This window comes from Quercus lobata, chromosome 6 (genome assembly GCF_001633185.2).
Source record: "Quercus lobata isolate SW786 chromosome 6, ValleyOak3.0 Primary Assembly, whole genome shotgun sequence".
NCBI lineage: Eukaryota > Viridiplantae > Streptophyta > Magnoliopsida > Fagales > Fagaceae > Quercus > Quercus lobata.
The window spans coordinates 25,918,448-25,939,481 of NC_044909.1; the positions used below are offsets into that span (position 1 = coordinate 25,918,448).

A 21,034-nucleotide genomic window follows, 5' to 3' on the forward strand; every position below is an offset into this window, starting at 1 on the left:
TCTACTTGTCCTTTTTTCCCTTAATTTTTGATCACTCTCTCTGCCTCCCTCTCTCAGTTTAACCGAATTGTTTTAAGTTTAAGGAATGGTTTTGTTTTGATTTTTGTTTTTTTAAGTTTATATATTGAAATTTTCTATTATAAAATTTGTTTGGAAGCTGAAAAAGTGGTTGAGAAAATGTGAGAAAATAGCATTTTCAGAATGCAAACAAACACATGAAAATATTTTCTAAAACAATTTTCATAATGCAGTCAAACACTTGAAAGTATTTTTCTTTCCCAAAAATATTTTCACTTGAAAATATTTTACACTCGAAAATCATGTAAATCATTTTACATTCAACTAAATGTAGCCTTAGTTCTTCCGGTAAAAAAATCCAGTAAAAAAAAAAAATGAAAAGAAGTTAAAGTTAAAGGCTAAATTGTTTATTACCCTCCAAACGTAAAACGTAAAAATGGGGGGACAGGAGCAGGACGAGTGGGAAGAGGAGCAAGGGTTGGCAGACGAAGATCTACGAGCAATCGACGACGCAATCGAATCGGCTACCAAGAAACGACGCTCTGACGACTTTGTGGAATCATCAAATCCCCAAAGAAGTAGAAGTCGGCGGTTGCCAAGATCCATAGTGGCTCTCCAACACCCAAATCCAAATCCTCTATCTCGATGTGAAATGAGATTGTCAGTGATGAAGTTTGGGGGTCGCATTCTGTACAGCAAGACAGCCATTGATGTAGAGCAAGCTGCAAACCACCTTCTTCACACCATCGCTAACTCCAAGTCCAAGAAGACTCAATTCGTTCTTGGATTCGACATTGAGTGGCGACCCAGTTTTACTAAAGGTAACTGCACCGTTTCTTCTTTCAATTAATCTGTCAACTGGGATTTCTTTGTTTATTATATATAATTTTTGGACAATGAAATGATGGAGCAAATGGCTCTAGAAACATTAACTTGTTCATTGCTATAATCATCTTGTTTTGTAATGCTATTTGCTGATACTGAAAGTCTTGGTTAAATGAGGTCTATCCTCCTTTTTTATTGGGCTGGAGGGTGAACATGAGTAGAAGTGACTTTGCTCTTTGTTATGGGATTGCAAAGGTGTATTTCATGTCCTTTTTATTCATTTATTTATATGAGTTCAATTTTCTTCATATGGTTGGATATTTTGGGTAGGATTTTATCTAGAGCCTTAACAAAAAGGAATATTACTTTATTGAATTGATGTTGCATCTGAAAATGTTATAGTGATTCAATGATCGTTACTACTATGTTATGTTTTGAGAGTTGTAGTCATCAGTATTTGCTTTATTTGGGGTACACGCCTTAGAATATTTCTCTAGTGTATTGTTGAGGTAGAGTAAGTTGCAAAAGACCTTTTGTCGAATTTTGAAGTGAGGAAGGGAGATTTGGGTCGAGTTGTACTTGGATTCAACATTGATTGGTGACTCACTTTTAGAAAATTTCAGCAATGGAGGACCGTGGCAGCAACAATTAAAGACATATAACAGGTGTCCCTAAGCTAATTCTCATACCCAAGCATTGATTTGGCACATATCAGACGTTGCCAATGCTACTTGGGAGCTTGAAAAGGCTTGCTAGCAAATCTTGAGTCTTTATTTATTATATCTTTTATCATTAATTAGTTTTTGGTCACATATATTTAGTTTTATTATTTTTTAAGTGCTAGAGGAAATTCTGTAATTTTTTTGGTTTTGGATATGGACTGTGGTCCATCCATTGGGTCTTATTTTGGGTTGTATTAACTAGTCACTAATCCATTTGTAAATGATACATAACTAAATATATATGAATTAATAAAAAGTCAATTCATATTAAAGAAAACAATAAATACTAATCAAGAAAGAAAAAAAAAAAACTCAATTCATCGCATCTCTTATGCCAATGTCCCAACACCTTTCATATTTGAGGAGGAAGAGAGGTTGTTGCTAGAGAGGGAATTCACGAAGGAGGAAGTCATCCAGGTTCTGAGTGAGATAGAGGGGGATAAAGCCCCTGGTCCTGATGGTTTCACCATGGCCTTTTTCACAAATGTTGGAGTGTAGTGGAAAAAGATGTCATGGTTTGAACAGTCTATGTATGCTTCTTTTCTCACTTTAGTTCCCAAGAAATGTAATGCTTTGAATATTAAAGACTTTCAGCCTATCAGTTGGTGGGTAGTGTGTATAAGTTGCTATTCAAGGTGTTGGCTAATAGATTGAGGGTAGTGTTGGACAATCTCATCTCTGAGTCTCAAAATTCCTTTGTCAAAGGAAGGCAAATTTTGGATTCAGTGCTCATTGCTAATGAATGCTTGGATAGTAGGTTGAAGAGTCATTTACTGGGTGTGGTTTGTAAGCTTGACATTGAAAAAGCATACGATCATGTGAACTGGGATGTCTTGTTTTATCAGTTGGGTAGGATGGGTTTTTGGGTGAAACGGAGGGGTGGATTAAGGCTTGTGTCACTTTGCCTGTTTTTCAGATGGATCCCTCGAAGATCTTTTTGGAAGCTCATGAGGATTAAGACAGGGTGACCCTTTATCCCCTCTTATTTTTCTTTTGATTATGGAGGTCTTAAGCAGGATTCTGAGGAAGACAGAGGAGAATGGTCTTATTCGGGGTTTTCATGTGGGACCAGTGAATTTTGTCAGTGTGCGTATCTCCCATTTGTTGTTTGCAAATGACGCTATTTTATTTGGTGATGTTTCTAGGGAGCAGTTGCTTTCCATAAGGTTGACATTGTTTTGTTTTTAAGCTTTTACGGATTTGACGGTTAATGTGGGGAAAAGTGAGATTGTCCTTGTTGGGGAGGTGAATAATCTAGACTCTTTGGATAATATTTGGAACTTCGTTTAAGACAACCTCTATTTGGAACCCTGTTTTGGAGAAGATGGAGAAAAAATTATCTGAGTGGAAGTGTCTCTATTTATCAAAGGGTGGTAGACTCACGTTATTGAAGAGTACTCTCTCAAGTCTCCCAAATTACTTTTTATTATTGTTTACCATTCCTAAGTTGTGGCTGCTAGATTGGAGAGTATCTAGAGGAACTTTTTATGGGAGTCTTTAGAGGGGTGCTTCAAATACCCTTTGGTGGCTTGGGAAAAAGGTTTGCTTACCTATTGAGATGGGCAGTTTGGGGATAAGAAATGTGGTGTCTTTTAATCAAGTTTTATTAGGAAAATGGCTGTGGAGGTATGTACATGAAGTTACACATCTTTGGCAGAGAGTTATCTCCACTAAATATGGAGAGGGTCAAGGGGGAGGGTCAAGGGGGTGGAATACTAAAGTATGTAGGAGGGCTCATGGATGTGGTTATGGCGAAGTAGTCATAAAGGGAGGTAGAGCTTTTCTAAGCATTTGTTGTTCGTAGTGGATGATGGTACTTGTATTCTCTTTTGGCATGATAGGTGGGTTGTGGATAACCCCCTTAAAATTCTCTATCCTGAGCTATATGAGTGTTTAGATAACAAGGAAGCTTGTATTTCTAAGGTTTTGTGTCTTCAGGAAGAGGGTGGAAATGTTAGAGTTTCGGACTTGAGATTTTATAGGGATTTTCAAGATTGGGAGCTAGATGTAGTTTATTCTCTACTTGATTTTATCCAAGCTTGTATTCCTCGGGGTGTAGGGAGTGATACTCTATGTTGGTGCCTCAAAGGTAACGGTAAATTTGACACTCGGTCCTTCTACCATGAGATCCAGGATATTCCTAATTCTTTGTTCCCTTGGAAGGGTATTTGGAAAACAAAGGTTCTTAAAAGAGCGGCTTTCTTTTTGTAGATATCAACTCATGGTTGTATTCTTACTTTGGATAATCTCATGCTTAGGGGTTGCTCTTTGGCAAATCGGTGTTGTGTGTGCCGTTGTGATGGGGAATCTGTGGACCATCGACTTTTTCATTGTCCTGTAGTACACTCTTTATGGGTGTTTATGCTTCAGGTTTTTGCTATCCAATGGGTCATGCCAGGCTTTGTGGTAGGGTTTTTATTTTGTTGGAATCACTGGCTTGAGTATCATACATTAGATACTTGGAATTTGATTCTAGGCTGTTTGATGTGGATTGTATGGATGGAACAAAATTGTTGCTCCTTTGAGGATACTAAGAAGACGTTAGTAGAGTTAAAAGATCTATGCCAGCGTAGTTTTCTTGATTAGTCTCAATGCTAGGGTTTTACGGATTGTTCCCCTCTTTCAGAGTTTATGTCTTCTCTTAGAATAGCCACTTGATTTCTTTTTCTTTGTTGTCTGTTTTTGTTTTCCTGTGTTCATCATCATGAACACCTTGTATTTTTGCTTTCATTTTTTCATCAATAATATTACTCTTATTGCCTAAATACCTATCAAAAAAAGAATACTTTGAATTTACATTGGGAGACTGGAAAAATAAGGACTAATGAATTGGTACTGAAAAAGTTAGCTGACTACCTTCTATTTGACTGCTTGGTGGTCTATTACCTTTTCTAACAGTTTGAATAAATTTTCCTCCAATAGGGATTAAGCCAAAACCACTAAAAAGGACTCTTGAGGACAAATTAGGGTTTGTCTAATGTTTAGCTGTGGCGGGTTTAGGGTTAGGAAAGAAGAAGAATTAGAGAGAAGTTAGGGCTGTTTAGGGGCCATGTGAACAGTACCCCTGAACAGTAACCTTAGAAAGAAAGAAGAGAAAATAAAGAGAAGAGAGAAGGAGAAAGAAACAACAAAGGCCAATATGCCTTTTGCTCAAAACACTCAATTTTATTAATCAACTCCTTCTACTCCTTGAATACATTGAGCACAATATATATAAAGACTCTTACTTGTTCTAGTAAGAGTTTATTTGGATACCGCTTATTGCTGAAAACTGAAAACTGAAAATATTGTAGCAAAATAATTTTTAAATGTATGAATAGTGCCGTGGACCCAGTTTTAACTTAACATTTGCGTTTTTTCGTACTTGCAGGTCCTGTGAACAATGTACGGGACCTACAGAAAAAAACCAAACGCTCCAACTTTCATTTTTCAGTGCAATCCAAACTCAACCTAATACTAGGATTCCTACTAGTACTAGGACTACTATTTAAACATAATAAATTAAATCAAAGCCTATACATAAAGACCCATAATTGAATAAGACTGATTAATAAAACCCATGGTCCATAACTATGGCCCATACCCAACAATTGTAAAATTACTAAATTAGCCTTGACTCAAGAATAGCCAAATAAAATATAAAAACTTAATTAACTACCATGTACACTTATTCTTGGGCTTTGCCTTATAGCCTTAGGCTTCCAAAGAGAATATCCTTTCTTTAACCATGTTATGATTCTGCCATCAACTCTATCCACAGTTCCCAGGAAATGGCAGCAGATGAGGCAGAGCCTTATGAATTAATCTCTGCTGTGCTTTCTGACTGTGCAGATATTTTAAAAGAAAGTACCAGCAGAATTCTTAATGTTTGTTTTGGAATTTGAATACACATTTGCAACACTCGCTCTAACACCTAGTCAACAGAAATTAAGACGTCATGGGATATCCAATTGACATGCTGCTGTGTGGATACAAACCCAACTTTATGTTCTGTCATCTGTATCAAAAAGCTTTGTGAACATAGGAATTTGTTGCTTGGACATTGAAAGAAACCTTAACTCTGCAGGTGTTTCACCTGGGAAGGCTGCGGTTATGCAGATATGTGGGGACACTAGTCATTGCCATGTAATGCATATTTTTCATTCTGGAATTCCTAAAAGTTTGCAACTTCTTCTTGAGGACCCTACACTTTTGAAGGTTTCTAAGTTCTAACACATCTGCTCTTAGTTTTTTTTTTTTTTTGAAAATAAAACGCTCTCCATTTGCTATGTGAATGTATGTAGTAGGATAATATGTTTTAGACATGCACAGGTTGGAGCTGGCATTGCCAATGATGCTGTCAAGGTTTTTAAAGATTATAATGTATCCATCAAAGCTGTGGAGGATCTTTCTTATCTTGCTAAACAAAAGCTTGGTGGAGGTCCCCACCAATGGGGTCTTGGACCCCTAACCAAGAAGCTTATATCAAAAGAGGTTATCTATCTGGGTTTCTCTGAGAATTGATTTCTGTATTTTCTGCAACTCTGCATTGCTTATACTTATCATGCTGTCAGTGTTTTTTATTTTTTAGAGCATCATGAAGAATTTTTAGTTATAGTTCATGCAAAATTCCACTTGCAGATCATCCTCCACTAGGTATCTTGTGTCTAACTGTTTATAGGTGGCAATTTTTCCACTTGGAAGTGAGTATTTGCTAGTTGCAATGCAGTTGTTCATTACAAACTTACAGCTAGCACTGTGCTGACATCGGTAGCCATTTTACTAGGAATTTTGAAATGAACATGCAAGTAATTTTATTTGTATATTGTAGGATCTTTTTGGAACTTCAACTACAAGGCACTTAATTAGGCTAAAGTGCAAACTACACCTATAACATTTGGGGGCTTTAGATTTTTACACCCTAAAGTTTCAGGATTTGGATTTTATCTCATAAAATTATATTCTGTTTGCATTAGTAGCCTTTACGTCCATATTTTTTGTTAAGTACCCACATAAACTTGCCACCCGTGTTTAGTTCGTCCTATAAAATGATGCCATGTCATTTTATTATGCCACACCATTCTCATTATGCCGCATGGAATTATTTTATTGGACGAACAAAACTCGCAGTCCAAACTTATGTGGCGCTTAATGAAAAATATGGATGGAGGGTTGCTGATGCAAACAATATATAATCCGCAGGAGGGGGAGACCTACTAGCGTCTCCTTTGGTTCTTATGTCATCCAGAGTTTAGAATAACACTTATATCCTTTGTGTATATGAGTACCCAAGAAAAATATTTAAGAAATCAAAGGTCTAGTTTATCACCTCCATGACCAAAAATATAAACAAGGAAAACAACACTACCACCACTAACAACAATAGAGCCTTAGTGATGGAGGAAATTGGTGAAAGGAAAGCTGTTTTAGAAAGCTAAGTTGCTTAGAGAAAAGAAAGGATGAATTAGCTCTTCAAGAGACACACTCTTGGAATAATACCTTATAGGTAGAGATTTCTTGGATTCAAATTCAACTAGTTACAATGAGGGCAACCTTGCTTATTTATAGTTACGTAAGCAATCTGCTGAGTTAGTTACAAGGACCCACCATGTGGATGCCATGTGTTTGGCCAAATTCTAACAAACTTCTCTAACTAACCAATAAGCTATTGACCACCGAGCGCGTTGGTCAACTGGTAAGGGGTTGTCCTAGCTTAACCAAGGTCTCGTGTTCGAGCCTTGGGCATGCAGCTGTGTTAAAACTCGGTTGGGAGAGCTTTGCCGCCCTTGTGGTCCTACCCGGCTCGAATCCGGATTTAGTCGGAGCCCCTGTGGTTCCGGATACCGGGTGGTTTAACCAAAAAAAAAAAACCAATAAGCTATTGCACTAATCACTAACAATCTTATCAACAAACTAACTTTCTGTTGCTAGTAAAAGGAACTACTTATCATACAACATAAGCACTACTAAACAACTAGCTTTAAAAATGAACTGTATCGCTTAGTTCCAAAATTTTTGGGGTTGGCAACAAAGCAAATACACCCAAAAATTTCAGGAGATAAATGGAATAAGGGTTTATCAAGAGACATTGCATTGTGGGCATGTGATTGATAAGATAACATGCTACCAAAATAACATCACTCCAATAGGCTTAAGGAACACTCATTTGAAATAAGTGCGCTTGAGTCACTCCCAACAAATTCCTTAATTTATATTTTGCCCCATCATTTTGTTATGGGTATGAGCACAAGAAGACTGATAAATTATGCCATGGCCAAGAAGGAATTGAAATAAAACCCCTTTAAAAAAAAGAATTGAAATAAAAAAATATGAAAATATTCATGAGCATTATCAGATTGAAAAACATGAATGGAAGAATGTAAGCATCAAATTGAGTCTTTATTTCCATATAAAATGATTTAAGAATTGAATACAAATCTGACCTTTCCTTCATATGGCAAAGGTGACTTTAAAGAAATTATCAACAACCATGACATAATATTGAAACCAAATATGAGGTGACTTTTATAGGACCCCAAATGTTTGAATGAACTAGGTGAAAAGGAATATTGGCTCAACTCTCATGTCTAGACACAAAAGGCAATCAATGGTGTTTACTCAATTTATAAGCTTCTCAGTTTAATGACTCAATTGCATGACATGATGGAACGAACAATTACAAGTTTTGAAGATAGGGTGTTATGACCCCACCCCAACTGTGCAGATATTATCCTCTTTGGCTTCATTAGGTTGCAAAGATTTGTTTCTCCCCAAAGCACACAACAGTGGGGAAAACGCATCTTCACATTGAAAGGATGCCTAATGAAATTGAGTCCTCATCTCACAAGTCCCACATCACCTGGAGAAGCACGTGGTAATGTGCTTAAGAGGGGTGGCCTCCCTTTAATGTGAAGACATGTTCTCCTCGCTATTTTGTGCTTTAGTAGAAACAAATCCTTGAGGCCTAACGAAGTTAAAGAGGACAATATCATCACAGTTGGGGTGGGGTCATGACAGAGGGATTACCAAGACGACAATGATGCTGAAAATGTGATACTAATGATGAAAGGGCCACTGAACGAGATAAATCATGAAAATCTAGATAGTATAGACCGTTAGACTTATGTTTTCTTTCGGGAGGTAAGAATATTGCAACAATTAAGATCTTCTTATGAACATATAACACTAAAGACAAGGAAAGAGTAGGAGTAATGTGAGTAGTGCCCAAACTAAAAACAATAGTGGTTGAGACATCTGCCAATGTAGCAAAGGGAAGAGTTGAGGGTTTCCAAGTTAGAGAGCAGACCTGGATTACCAATCATATGATCAATCACTCCTAAGTTAATGATGTAGGGTTCTTGAGTGGCGAGACAAGCAATGGCAGTACCTGTTTAAGTTAGAGTAGCAGTAGAAGAGTATGCAGGAGACTGAGACTGTAGGGACACAAGGTGAGAATACTCTTCCTCAAGAATAAACACCACTCTAGTAGTGGAAAATGGTGGTGGAAAGGGGTTGTGAATCATTATCCTCTTCCTGAAAAATGATCTTCTTAAGATGACCACGTTCTCTACCACAACCTCCTCCCCAACCTTAACCCCCATGACCACCATGGCCACTCCCTATAGAGGTGACAAAAGCAGATTTATCACTAGAGGGTATTGTAACAGTACTAGAATCAGATAACAATGTCTGTCTAAGTCTACCAAAAGCTTCACTCAAAGAAGGGAGGTCTTTCCTATCTAAAATTTGTTCTTATCAATGGTTGTGGAGATATACTATCTCTCTGTTTCTACATGGTTTTTACATCAAAGATGGGTTGGTAAAGATTAAGTTCTTCACATATACCCTTAAAATTTCCATAATAGTCTTCCAAAGACAAATGATTGAGAGCAAGGGTGAAACAAGTTTGATAAAGATCATAAATTTTCATAAGATTGTTAACACCAGAGTACAACTCCTTGGTATGTTCCCAAACAAGTTTGACAATTGGTAAGAAAACCAGACTCTAACTGATCTTAGACTCCATGCTATTCCACAAGCAACTCCTAATTTGGGCATCTTCAGCTTTCCAATCAGCATATTTAGAGCCTATGGACCCCGCGTGCACGCGCGGGGGGGGGGGGGGGGTGTCATCAGTGTAATGATATTGTTTTCTTCCCAAGAGAAAGACCTCAACAACATCAGGACATTGTGCATAATTGTCCCCATTAATACAAATGGAAGTAATGGAAAACATATTGGGAACAACAAAAAATTTGGTTGGATACTGTCTTTAAACTCCATAGCACCACACAAACACGTATCAGGAATTAAATAAAATCAGCTACCAGCACTACTGTTTAACACCCAAACTGCTGACTGGTCTCCAATACTATCCAACCACAAAACTCTAAACACACAAGGCAGCAGCATGAACCACCCAAGCATTGGATTGCACATACAATAACCCATATCACATTGCTACAAGCCTACAACTATAGAGCGATAGAACTAGAGGACATACTAAAGTTTGAGAGGCACAAAATACCAGATTGGCACAAAAGAAGGTTCCCATGGGTCACCAGTAGTCGGTGGTGCTTCCAAGTGAAATCTTGAGAGCTATGGTGAAGTTTCTAGCCTATACAGATATGGTTGTCGGGTTGCGAAATACTGAGATTTGATTATGTTGACTTGACCCATCAACTCAACTAGGTTGTGGCGAAGTAAGTTCAGGTTTCGGAATGGCTATAGGAGCCTCGTCGGAGTCACAATGGCATAGATGACACAATGGTGCTCTCTTAATGGTGATGGGAGCCTTGTTGTAGTTTTCAAGGTGTTTTTTTTTTGGAGTGACTATGGTCAGCAAAGTCAAGGGTTGCTATTACTATACTCGCCAGGGATTAGGAATGGCGGAGTCAACAATAGATGTTAGTGGCTGCAGCGGTAGGCGTCTTTGTGCTCTCATCTCATGTTAGTCTTGGTAAGTGCGTTTAGGTTTCATTAATATACCCTAACACATACTTAGTATTTATACTGATCGCTTTAGTACATTATTATAGATTTACCCTTAACAATTAAATACCACTCACAACTTTAACAAATTTTATTTAGTTCTAGAATTGTGCTCTAAGACGGCATGGATGATATACTACTGCTTCTGAATGGACGATTAATGATAAGTAATATGCTTTTACAATTCACCTCATAGAATATTCTTCAATCTTTCCTTCTTCAATATCTTATCTTCTATCTCTCTCTTGTTAGTCCTAACCTAACCCATGGTTTCCTTAGTTGAAAAATTGTATGGACACTTTGAGACAGCCATGGCTAACACCGTCTTATTGAAATTTGACTGGTTAATAGTATATAAATCCCTTCAAGATTCTTAAAATTGCTCTTGTTCAAGGTTTTGAAATATATGGTGTGGACAACAAATTTGACCGGTTTATACAAACTGATTTTGTTGGACTTGATTGATCGTGGTTGTTAATTGACACTGATTGGTGCTATTAGAGATTTGATTGCTAAATGAATGTTATTTCCATATATGATGTAATTACATAATGATATAATGTAGGGACTATTTAAGGGTCCAAATTTCACTATTATAGGCAGTTGATCATGGATTAATGAAATTTGGATCGAAAGTTTTCTTCCAGTGCTTGATGTTAATACCAAGCAAGCTCAAGTGTTGATTCTTGGGTTCCTATCCTTATCCCAAGCTTGGGGTTGGTTTCAAGCAACCCTAGGTGCTGTTTTCTAGGTTCTGTTTTTGTCGCTTGGTGCTATTTTTAAGGTTTTATTCCCTTTTTTTGTTCTTCCTCTCTCTCTCTCTCTCTCTCTCATTTTTTCCCAAACCCATGTTCCTCTTGAGACTTCATTGTCCTGCATCATAATGCAGCTTCGTAAGCCCAATAAAATTAAGCTGGGAAACTGGGAGACTAATTTTTTGTCAAAGGAGCAACTAGATTATGCAGCCACAGATGCTTTTGCTTCTTGGTATCTGTATCAGGTAATTTGTTATCATCACTTTATCATCTTTTTATAACTTTAAAGGCTTTCAAAACATTTGTGCTGCATAATAATTTTTTCCTTTGTTACATAGGTATTAGAAGGCCTCCCCAATCTAGAAGTTGCTGCTTGCCAAGGAAGTGAAAAGTTGGAAGGTGTGACATCAGAATGACCTTTGCTGGTTATATCTGACTAATATTTTCTGTTCAGCTTATACGGACAGAATGACATTGTCAAATTAGTCTGATAGGCTTCACCACCATCATTGGCAGAGCAGTAGTATTTGTTGCCTTAGATGCTTCAAATTATTTATTGGCTTATGAGGCTTTGAGTTTAGAAGTAGGTAAATAAAGACATATCAATTAAGAAAGCAATTTGTTGAGGATCCAAAGCCGACTTTGGATATAGTAGAATAGAAGAAATGAATACATGTGGTTGACTCTCACTAATTTGCTGAGGATCCATAGCTTAATGTTGTTGTTGTTGTATATGAGGCTTGGTTTCATACTTTGATGTTATATAGTAGATTGCCATCACTTCTGATTCAAGTTTCACTAACTTGGAAGTGACAAAATTTTATTTGATTAAAAATGAATGGTATGTTTTAAGTGCATGATCACTTACATTGCAATATTGACTTGACAAGCAGCAGCGATTGAAAGTGAGCCTGATTTTCATACTGTGCAATTTAACCAGTTGCTTGGTTCTATTTGCATAATAATTTGGAAAGTTCCATCGATGTTTATTGAGAATATTTTAAAAAATAAAGTAAAATAAAATCATGCTTTTCCTCAATGCCATTGTTTAGTTCCTTTTTTTTTTTTTTTTTTTTTTTCATTTTTTAAAAATTTATCAAAGTTCCTATTTTCTTTAATTTGTACTGAAACAGGGAAATTGTGGTATGTTCCTACAAGTTCACAAATTCTTGACATAGTTGTGATTTTTCCTTTGCATGCTCTTTTTTTTTTGCAAAAAATTGTTCTTCCCCCCCCCCCCCTCCCCCAACCCCTTTTGGTTGGTTACAGGCACATCTATACATGCTCTATATAAAATCTAGCTGATTATTGGGATTGGAATGGCTCAATCCTAACCATCTGCTTGAATTTGATTTGAGCTTCAATCTGGTTCATATTTTTTTTGAGAAGTTATGGAACTTCTGACAGGCCTGGGATTATGAGTTTCTGAGCCGTCTGGATTGGCTTTTATAGTGTGTAATATTCGTAGCAATTGCAGGCCCCTGTTTATGTGAGAACACTCTCCTCCTTCCAATGCCTAATTTAAGATTTGAGCTTGTGAAGATGGTCAACTCAATCTGAGGCCATAGTCTTACCTTATTTCGTGATGCTCTAGCTGAAGCTTTATGTTCCTGCTTTAACCTCTTCTACGCTTGGGATGGATCGGCCTGCCTAGAACACCAGTCCAATAAAAGAAGGAAGCATAATTCTCATAATCTATTAATAAATCATTGAAATAAAAACTAAATATGGCAGTTATTTTACAAACACCAAATCTGGCCTTATGATTCTGTCATGCTCCAGTATGACTTGCAAAAGCTGAAACCAATATAAATATGGTGATACGATTTAGCATTTTGTTTGTTTTTGTTTTTAACACAAATTATTTGGTGTTGTTTCTTATAACTATAACCGTATGTTCTATTCATGAAAGTATATACTATCGGGGAACTTATTAAGATCATTTGTAATTAGTTTCTTTGGAGATCTTCTAGTTCAAAAAGGCTTAGCAAAGAATTTATGCCTACAAAGTGCTCTCCTTTTAAGTTTTAACACTGATCAAGTTTAATTAAGTTTCATTCAAGTATAAAAATTAAAAAAAAAAAAAGTATTTAGTTGTTAGTCGTGTTTGATTTGAGCTGTGTTTGCTTCGAATTAGTTTAGTGTTAGCGTGATAATCTGGGCTTTGATATGTTTCAGTTTACTTCAAACTAGTCGCTAACCAGTGCAATGCACGGGAAAGCTATTATGTATAAAAATGTAAACTCTTCTTTTTCTTTTACTCTTTGATTGTACATTAGCTTTTCAGTCTTATAGTTTCCTATCCTTGATATGAAATATTAATCTTGATATGAAACATTAATTTATGTAATGAAAAATAGAAATCAAACACAAATTAAAGTTTAAAATAAAATGAAGAATTAAATCTTTAACATCCTCAATTATTCATAAAAAGTATGAAACACAAATTTAAAGAACTACTTAATCAATATTTCAAATAAATTGAAAGACAACTTTAAAGTGTTTTTTGTATCTTCTTCCTTTGTTGCTTTGTAGTAGTCATTGAATGTATCCTTTTGTTTTACTTTAGTACAGATGTTGGTGTGAGTTGTGCATTGCTTTGAACATCAACTTTTTGAAATTTTGTAGAATCACCACCTTGTTCACTTTGATAAGTTGCTGCTACATTCATTTGAAGCATCACTAATGTAAGACTAGCAATAGAACAGGTTGAGGAATGTCTTACAACACATACAAGTTAAATAGCATATTTGTAATTTTGCTATATTAAAGAGTACGTACTTCAATCATTTTATCAAGCTGAATTGCTTTGTCAGTTTCTTCAAAAGATTCAAAAACTTTCTTGATGGTGCAGAATTCTCATCCATGCTTGAGATTATAGTTATTTAATTGTATTTGGAAAACAAATTTTTCCATTTATATTTTCTATTTGCATAGGAAGGACAACTTCTTCAGGCACCTAACAAAAGTAATATTTTTTAAATTGTACAATCAAATAAAGTTTAGTAAATATTAAACACTAATTTTATCTTCCATATTCTCACCTCTAAACATTTGTTCAAAAGTTCTTTTGCTGATATATTGAGTAATTTTTCTACTTCTAAATCAAATAAAATGCATATGGTCATTCCTATGCTATCTTCAACCTTTAATTGAATTCTATACTTGATTAGAGAAATGACATATGTAATATTAATATCATATTAGTTATTGTGCATTTTAATATAAAAGTAAACATTTTTATTTTGTGTACCATGAGATTGTGAAGCATGCCTTTTTGTTGTAATTGTCGCACCATATAAATTCATCTCTTGATTTTACCTTTTTATGACATACTTCGCAAGAGATAAAGTACCAATTAGAATTATCTATCTCAATGTTTATAATCTTTCCCTGACAGGTGAAGATAGTTTCCTAGAAATTGAATTTTAATTAATGAATATCAATCAATTCATAATTTTATAGTTAAATTTTGTAAAAGCAGGTCTATAGTACATAAAGCAATGTTAAGGACACAATGTTATTGTTCAAGGTTTTCTTTTTTCTTACCTCATTAGAATCTCACATAATTTTTGTTATTTCACTTATGGTTCTTTTGTTGATGTTCATCTCTTCTTGAATTGTCACTTGTGGTTTGAATTGTTTTGGCATTTGTACTATTGGTTGGTTATTTTCCACTAGCTTGTTATATATATAGAGGTAAAACTTAGAGAAAATTTAATTAGATTCTAAAAATAAAGTTCAATTTTACACCATGTGTCATAAATTATTTATTTTTAAAAAGAGTTTTATTTCTTAATTTTGGAGTTAAATGTGGGACTACATCATAAATATCTATCCAAGTGAGTTATTACATACAAAAATCAAATAGTCTAGAATTAATGAGCATAATTTTTTTTTAAAAAAAATGGATAATTTACATTTTCTACCTAATAATATTATTATAAGACTTTTTAAAGAGTAAAAAAAAAATGATTTTCAATAATATTTAAATTATATATGTAAAAAATATACTATGCATCTTAATGTATATCTTTTAAGTATAACCATGCACTTGCATAGGGTTACAAGCTAGTATTACATAAAAGATATTAGACATAGTATTACATAAAAATGTGAATCCAAAACAAAGCACTTTCTGATATTTGAAATTAGTAGTCTCAGGAATTTTCAAATCAATATAAACTCTTGTTCCACTTATTGACGATAAGTTATAATCTCTTGCAATGTATGAGAAAGCTATTGATTATGAAATATATATATATATATATATATAAAACAATGGATGAAGAATTTAAGCTATCACTTATGTAACTGAGGCTACTAAAGCATGCTTCTAATAATATTTTAATATCAAAATCTCTATTTGGTGAAATTCACTTGCCGTAGCATTGCAGTATGTTTACTTTATTCCTTTAATTGCAAATATATCCAATTATCACCTTTTAAAAAAACATGAAAAAAGAATGTGTCACTTCTAAAATATGATTTTAGAGAATCAACATGGTGACATGAATATACACATTGGTATGATTTAGAGGACAAATGATAGGAGACTTGTTACAAAACCATTCCCAATTGCCATATATGCAAGAAGAGGCACTCAAAAAATAAAAGAAGAAATAAAAAAAATTAAAAAAAAAGGCCCATTGGAGCTCAAAAGAGTAAAATACTACAATTCAAATAAATCTTATACAAATTATACCCATATCATTTTGTAATTGGATACATATGCTTTAAAGTAAAAAAGTCACATACTTCTTAAATGCTCCCAAATTTTACATAGGCACAATCCCAGAAACAGATATAGAATAATGTTTGAAACCCACCAATTAAATTGCAGAAGATTGGAAAGGTAACACAAAAGTTAGACTATATAGTCTATATTATATGCATTAAGTTACCTGAATTGCAAAAGGGAGTTATGATATAAATCTTGACATTTTTCAATCGTTCAAAGCAACAAATATACTATCAACAGAAGCCAATAATTGGTTGGACTTATCAAAACCCACTATGTCTCTAACCCCATCAATCCATGAATTCAATTTCTAATTCATCCATCATCCAAGTCTATGCATAATGTATTAAAATAAACAATAGCCAATATAGCAGATTTAGGGGAAACACAATTATTAAATGATGAGCACAACTTTGACAAACAAAGAAAACAGATCAATGTCAAAACTTAAGAAAGAAAAAAGACAACAAATGCCATTTTGATGATTTTGATCTTATCATTTGTCAAATAATTTTGATCTTATAGGGGGGAAAAAAGTGAGAGAAGCAAATATTATTTTCCTTGTGTTTTCTTGAAAGCACCAAATACTTTTGAAAAGCCTGTTGCTCATCAAGATTCAAGATATAAAATGGTCTAAGTGCTCAATTCTTCTTATGCAGGCTACCCTATTCTACAGAAAAATATTTTATGCATTAACTTCATCACTTTAAAAAAAGGTTGCTACTTGATGGTTTTGGATTTTGTTTGATTAATTTCACAAAAAATTAGTTTCGCAATTCAATGAAATTCTTTAAGAATCCTATATTATCCTTGATACTCAGGGACCATTGATTGGAATTGAGCACACGCATGTTCCAAAATTTAGCCCTACTACTGAAACTGAAAATCAAATTGAATTTCATGTTTCAAGTTGAGGAACTAACTTGCCTAAAAACACAGTAATTTAGACCAAACAACAGTAACTACAACACATACCATTAGTCTTAGCTCCCCCCAGAAAGTCAGACTTTAACATGAGAATCCAAGGAACATGCCCACAAAATTTGTCAGTCTGAGGTTTTTTTTTTTTTTTTTTTTTTTCATCATTATTTGTAAAAATCGAGCTGTAATGATGAATAGCTGCCGCATGCAAAGAAAAAAAAAATGAGAGGTGCACAATGGCAGCAAAGAAAAAAATTGATTCTCTTGCTTGAAACATACATAAAGAATGGCTTAAATAAGAAAAATTCTAGACAGAATATTGAAGCTTGAATAAGGGCTACAAAAATATAAAATAAACTCAACAGAATAAGAGGGATTATAGGAATAAAGCTGATTAGGGAGAGAATATTGCATCATCTTGGATCCTACCTGTATAGATTATTGAATTTGAAAGTTTATAAAAATTAAAACTTTCATTTAGATACTTCATAGAATAAATGCTATTTTGCAAATGTAATATAACAAAATTGAACCAAACAAAACAAAGCAGCATAACAAAGATACAAAAAAGTAATTAGCTTGTCAAAGATAGAAAACAATAATTAGCTTGTCTTCAGTTATCTTATAGGTAACATCTAATTTAACAAAACGGTAAGCAAATACAAAGTGGCTAAATCAATTTGGAGGAGACAAATACTAATATAAATTGGTGGTAATAATACCATCTTTGTTATATTGTCTACATTGAATACTCCTTTCAAATGGCTCGTCATCTCTTGTTCTTTATTGGCCTAGGTTACATACTAATTATGAGTGACGCATTATTAGAAGAACTAATTTTAATTTTTTAAAGAAAAATACTTTTTAATATCTTAATATCATACTCCTTTTGCTTCTCTTTTGTGATAAGATTAATCTTCATCTCAATCTTGCATAGAAAGCAGACTCCATGCTTAGGGAATAAACTAAAAGCAAAACATTCATGAAAATTTAATTCATAAATAAAACTATATAGGAAAAACATATATTACAAATTAACATTTATATGTTATAGAAAGGGGAAAAATAGAAGAAAAATATAGCATTCACGTACTAACTTCAGAATAAATAAAAAAACATAAAAACATGATTCTTTGATAAAATACAAATTGTACATAGAAGTAATAAAAACAATGGAAATCTTGAGATGAAACAATTAAACCAAGTTTGAGATTGTTGGGTTGAGAGAGCTTGACCCCGGTTAATTAATTCAATTACCCAAGTTGATTAATTAGGTTTAATTGCATGCAAATTGTGAAGGCACCAACAAATCACCAATTAAAGTAAATGTAGCAGAAATTAAATTGACATGGTAATTTGTTGACAAATGGGGAAAACCTTTTGCAAGGCAAAAACCCCAGCAGGTGATTTTAAGGTCACCACTTCCAAGAATCCACTAATCAACAATCAAGCGGTTACAAGTATAAGGAATCTTACCAACTACCCTAGCCTATCCTGAAATACCAACTTACAGTTGAACCTTTGCTCCAATACCCAATTGGACTTGATCTTGTAGTAGCCTTCTTTCCCTTGATGCACAAATCTCCAATCTATGACTAACCCTTTGCATGGTCTCAGTACATTACTAACTCCAGCAACTTAAACAATGTTGTTGGCTGCAAAGTTTTTCACTTCATCAACAATGAAGATCAAAAAGCACTTGGTTACAAAACCCTATGGCGTACAACGCAGTAGCTTCTTACAGAGAAAATAAATCTCTAGTTCTTTGTATCCGTGTGTTGACGGCTTTTAAAATAAGCCTTATATATGTCTAGAGTTGTGAGAAAAGAAACCCTAAACAAATACAAAAGCTTGGGCCAAAATTCAAATATAGAAAACTAAAAATCGTAGTTCTCTATAGATCGAGCTTCACATTAAGTCTCGATAGTAGGCATCTGTCGAGCTATCCGTCGAGACTTAATGAACAATTTTTCTTCACTTGTTTCTTGGACCAATCTTCATGAATTTTAATACAAACACTTGATATGCTTTGAACAACATAATTCTTGATGTATTAAACCCACCTTAGATCTACCCAATTACAAGTGCATTTTGTCAAAGGATTAGCTAATTACATAAAATATGACCCTAACAATCTCCCCCTTTGGCAATCCATGACAAAACCACAAGCATAATTATGAGAGAAGTATAAAGCAACAACTCCATAACTAATACAAAAAGCCAAAAGTACATAAGCCTAACTAATACAATGAGCTCTTGAAAAACTTTGCAAGATAAGAGATCATGGCATGATAGACTAGGAACCTGTCTTATTTGAAACACTTAAACAAGATTCATCAAGGCATTAAGTGTGAAACATTGACAAGTTGTATAAATGAAGAAACATGTGTATAAAGAGAGAAAAGAAACAACACATGTGAGACAAGGGTAAAGAAACATACATCATGTGTGTGTGTATATATATATATATATATATAGGAAAAAGCACTACAATGTATGAGTAAAAAGGTCACAAGACCATGGTACATGAAGTGAGAAAAGATACAACAAAACCTCACTATATCCCTCAAAACACACTCTCCCCTTAACTAGTCTATCCCTTTGTTAGGTCTCCCCTTAACAAAAAGACTACTCTCAAATACAAAACTACTCCCTCTTTTTGTCACGAGTGATAAAGGATAAATCATTGAGAGGCAGTCATCTCATCATCAATCTTGGAGTAAGAAGCATCATCATCATTATCATCTCCACTATCCGAAGAAGACTCAGTTGGCTTGGGTGAGGAAGACGGAGCAAAACCACCAAGGCAATACTGGCGGCGAGCAATGTGACCAATCCTGGTGTTCATCTAACACATCTTATCAAAAAGATGGTCAAGATGACTACCAAATCAGCACACATGAACTGAAGCTGATCCATGATGGCAGTGAGAGAGACTTCAATTTCAGAAGAAAAAGAGGGAGGAGCAAAAGAGTGTCTAGAGGCAGGAGCAGTATCCGTCAAAGTAGACTCCACACGAGGCCATTTAGTAGCCAGCTGTGCATCACTCTTTCGAATAGATTCCTTGCTGATGGTACCCATGACATAGAAAGGAGAAGAGAAAGGAATAGTGATGTGCACGTGTGATAGCCAAAGGAAAGATTAGCTTATCATGTGTGTCAGTGTCTCGATAGCAATCTATCATAGATTCTATCATGTGTGAAGGAAAATCTATAGAAAGATCTTCCATGAGAGAAAGAAGAAAGTGAGCACGAGGCTCGGTGATAGTGTTATAGTGAGACCGTGGAGTGAGAACAAAGGTCATCACCATATTAAGGATCCTTGGACCCTTAGCAAACTTAGTGGTGGAGAAATTTAGAGTTTCTCCCTACACCATGGCCTTCTCACAGAAGAGTGAGTTCATCTCGTCTCAAGAAACAGAATTGAGACAACGATGACTAGGGTAATCCGGACGATCAACCCTATGAACATGTAGTACCTCAAAAATGAACTCTAGAGTGACTACGATATGTGTACCTCGGAATACCGTAGTAAACCTAGGTACAAAAGTATCAATGACGTGCATGTTGGAGTAAAACTCCTGAATGAACACACCAGGACACCTCTTGGGTATCTCACATGGAGAAGCCCAACCTCGATAGCTAAACGCATAGGGTGGAGGAGTGTTTGGAAAGTCAAATAGAATAACCTGGCGTTCTGAATGAATCACTCAGTCAAAGAAGTTCTCAAAGAAGTCATCTCTCACCTTCTCATCACGGAACCTCACAGAATTAGGAAGAGAGGGAGAAGAAGAAGAAGAAGAACACGATGTCTTATCGGGTTCTTGGAGGGAACAGAATTTTTGGGTGCCATGAGAAAGAAACTAAACCGAGAGAGAGAGAGAGAGAGAGAGAGAGAGAGAAGAGAAACACAATAGGAGTATAAGGCATAGGAAAGAAGAAAAGAACGAAGTGCAACGCATGACAATGCATGAACAAGTTACGTGCTAAAGAAAATTGCATTATGGGAAAAAACTCAATCCAAAATACAGCACTCACAAGGTATAATCAGTCATAATCCTACAATGTATGAAACATTGTTAT

At 35.0% G+C, this 21,034-nt stretch overlaps 1 protein-coding gene across 1 annotated transcript; it reads left to right on the forward strand.

The window, feature by feature from the left end:
- The first annotated feature begins 422 nt into the window (after positions 1-422).
- On the forward strand, positions 423-12,165 carry LOC115994886 (Werner Syndrome-like exonuclease). The gene is made up of 5 exons (XM_031119201.1): positions 423-839; positions 5,632-5,762; positions 5,877-6,038; positions 11,425-11,535; positions 11,629-12,165. The coding sequence occupies exons 1-5, from the start codon at positions 455-457 to the stop codon at positions 11,704-11,706; spliced, it is 867 nt and encodes a 288-aa protein (XP_030975061.1). The 5' UTR covers positions 423-454; the 3' UTR covers positions 11,707-12,165.
- The last annotated feature ends 8,869 nt before the right edge of the window (positions 12,166-21,034 follow it).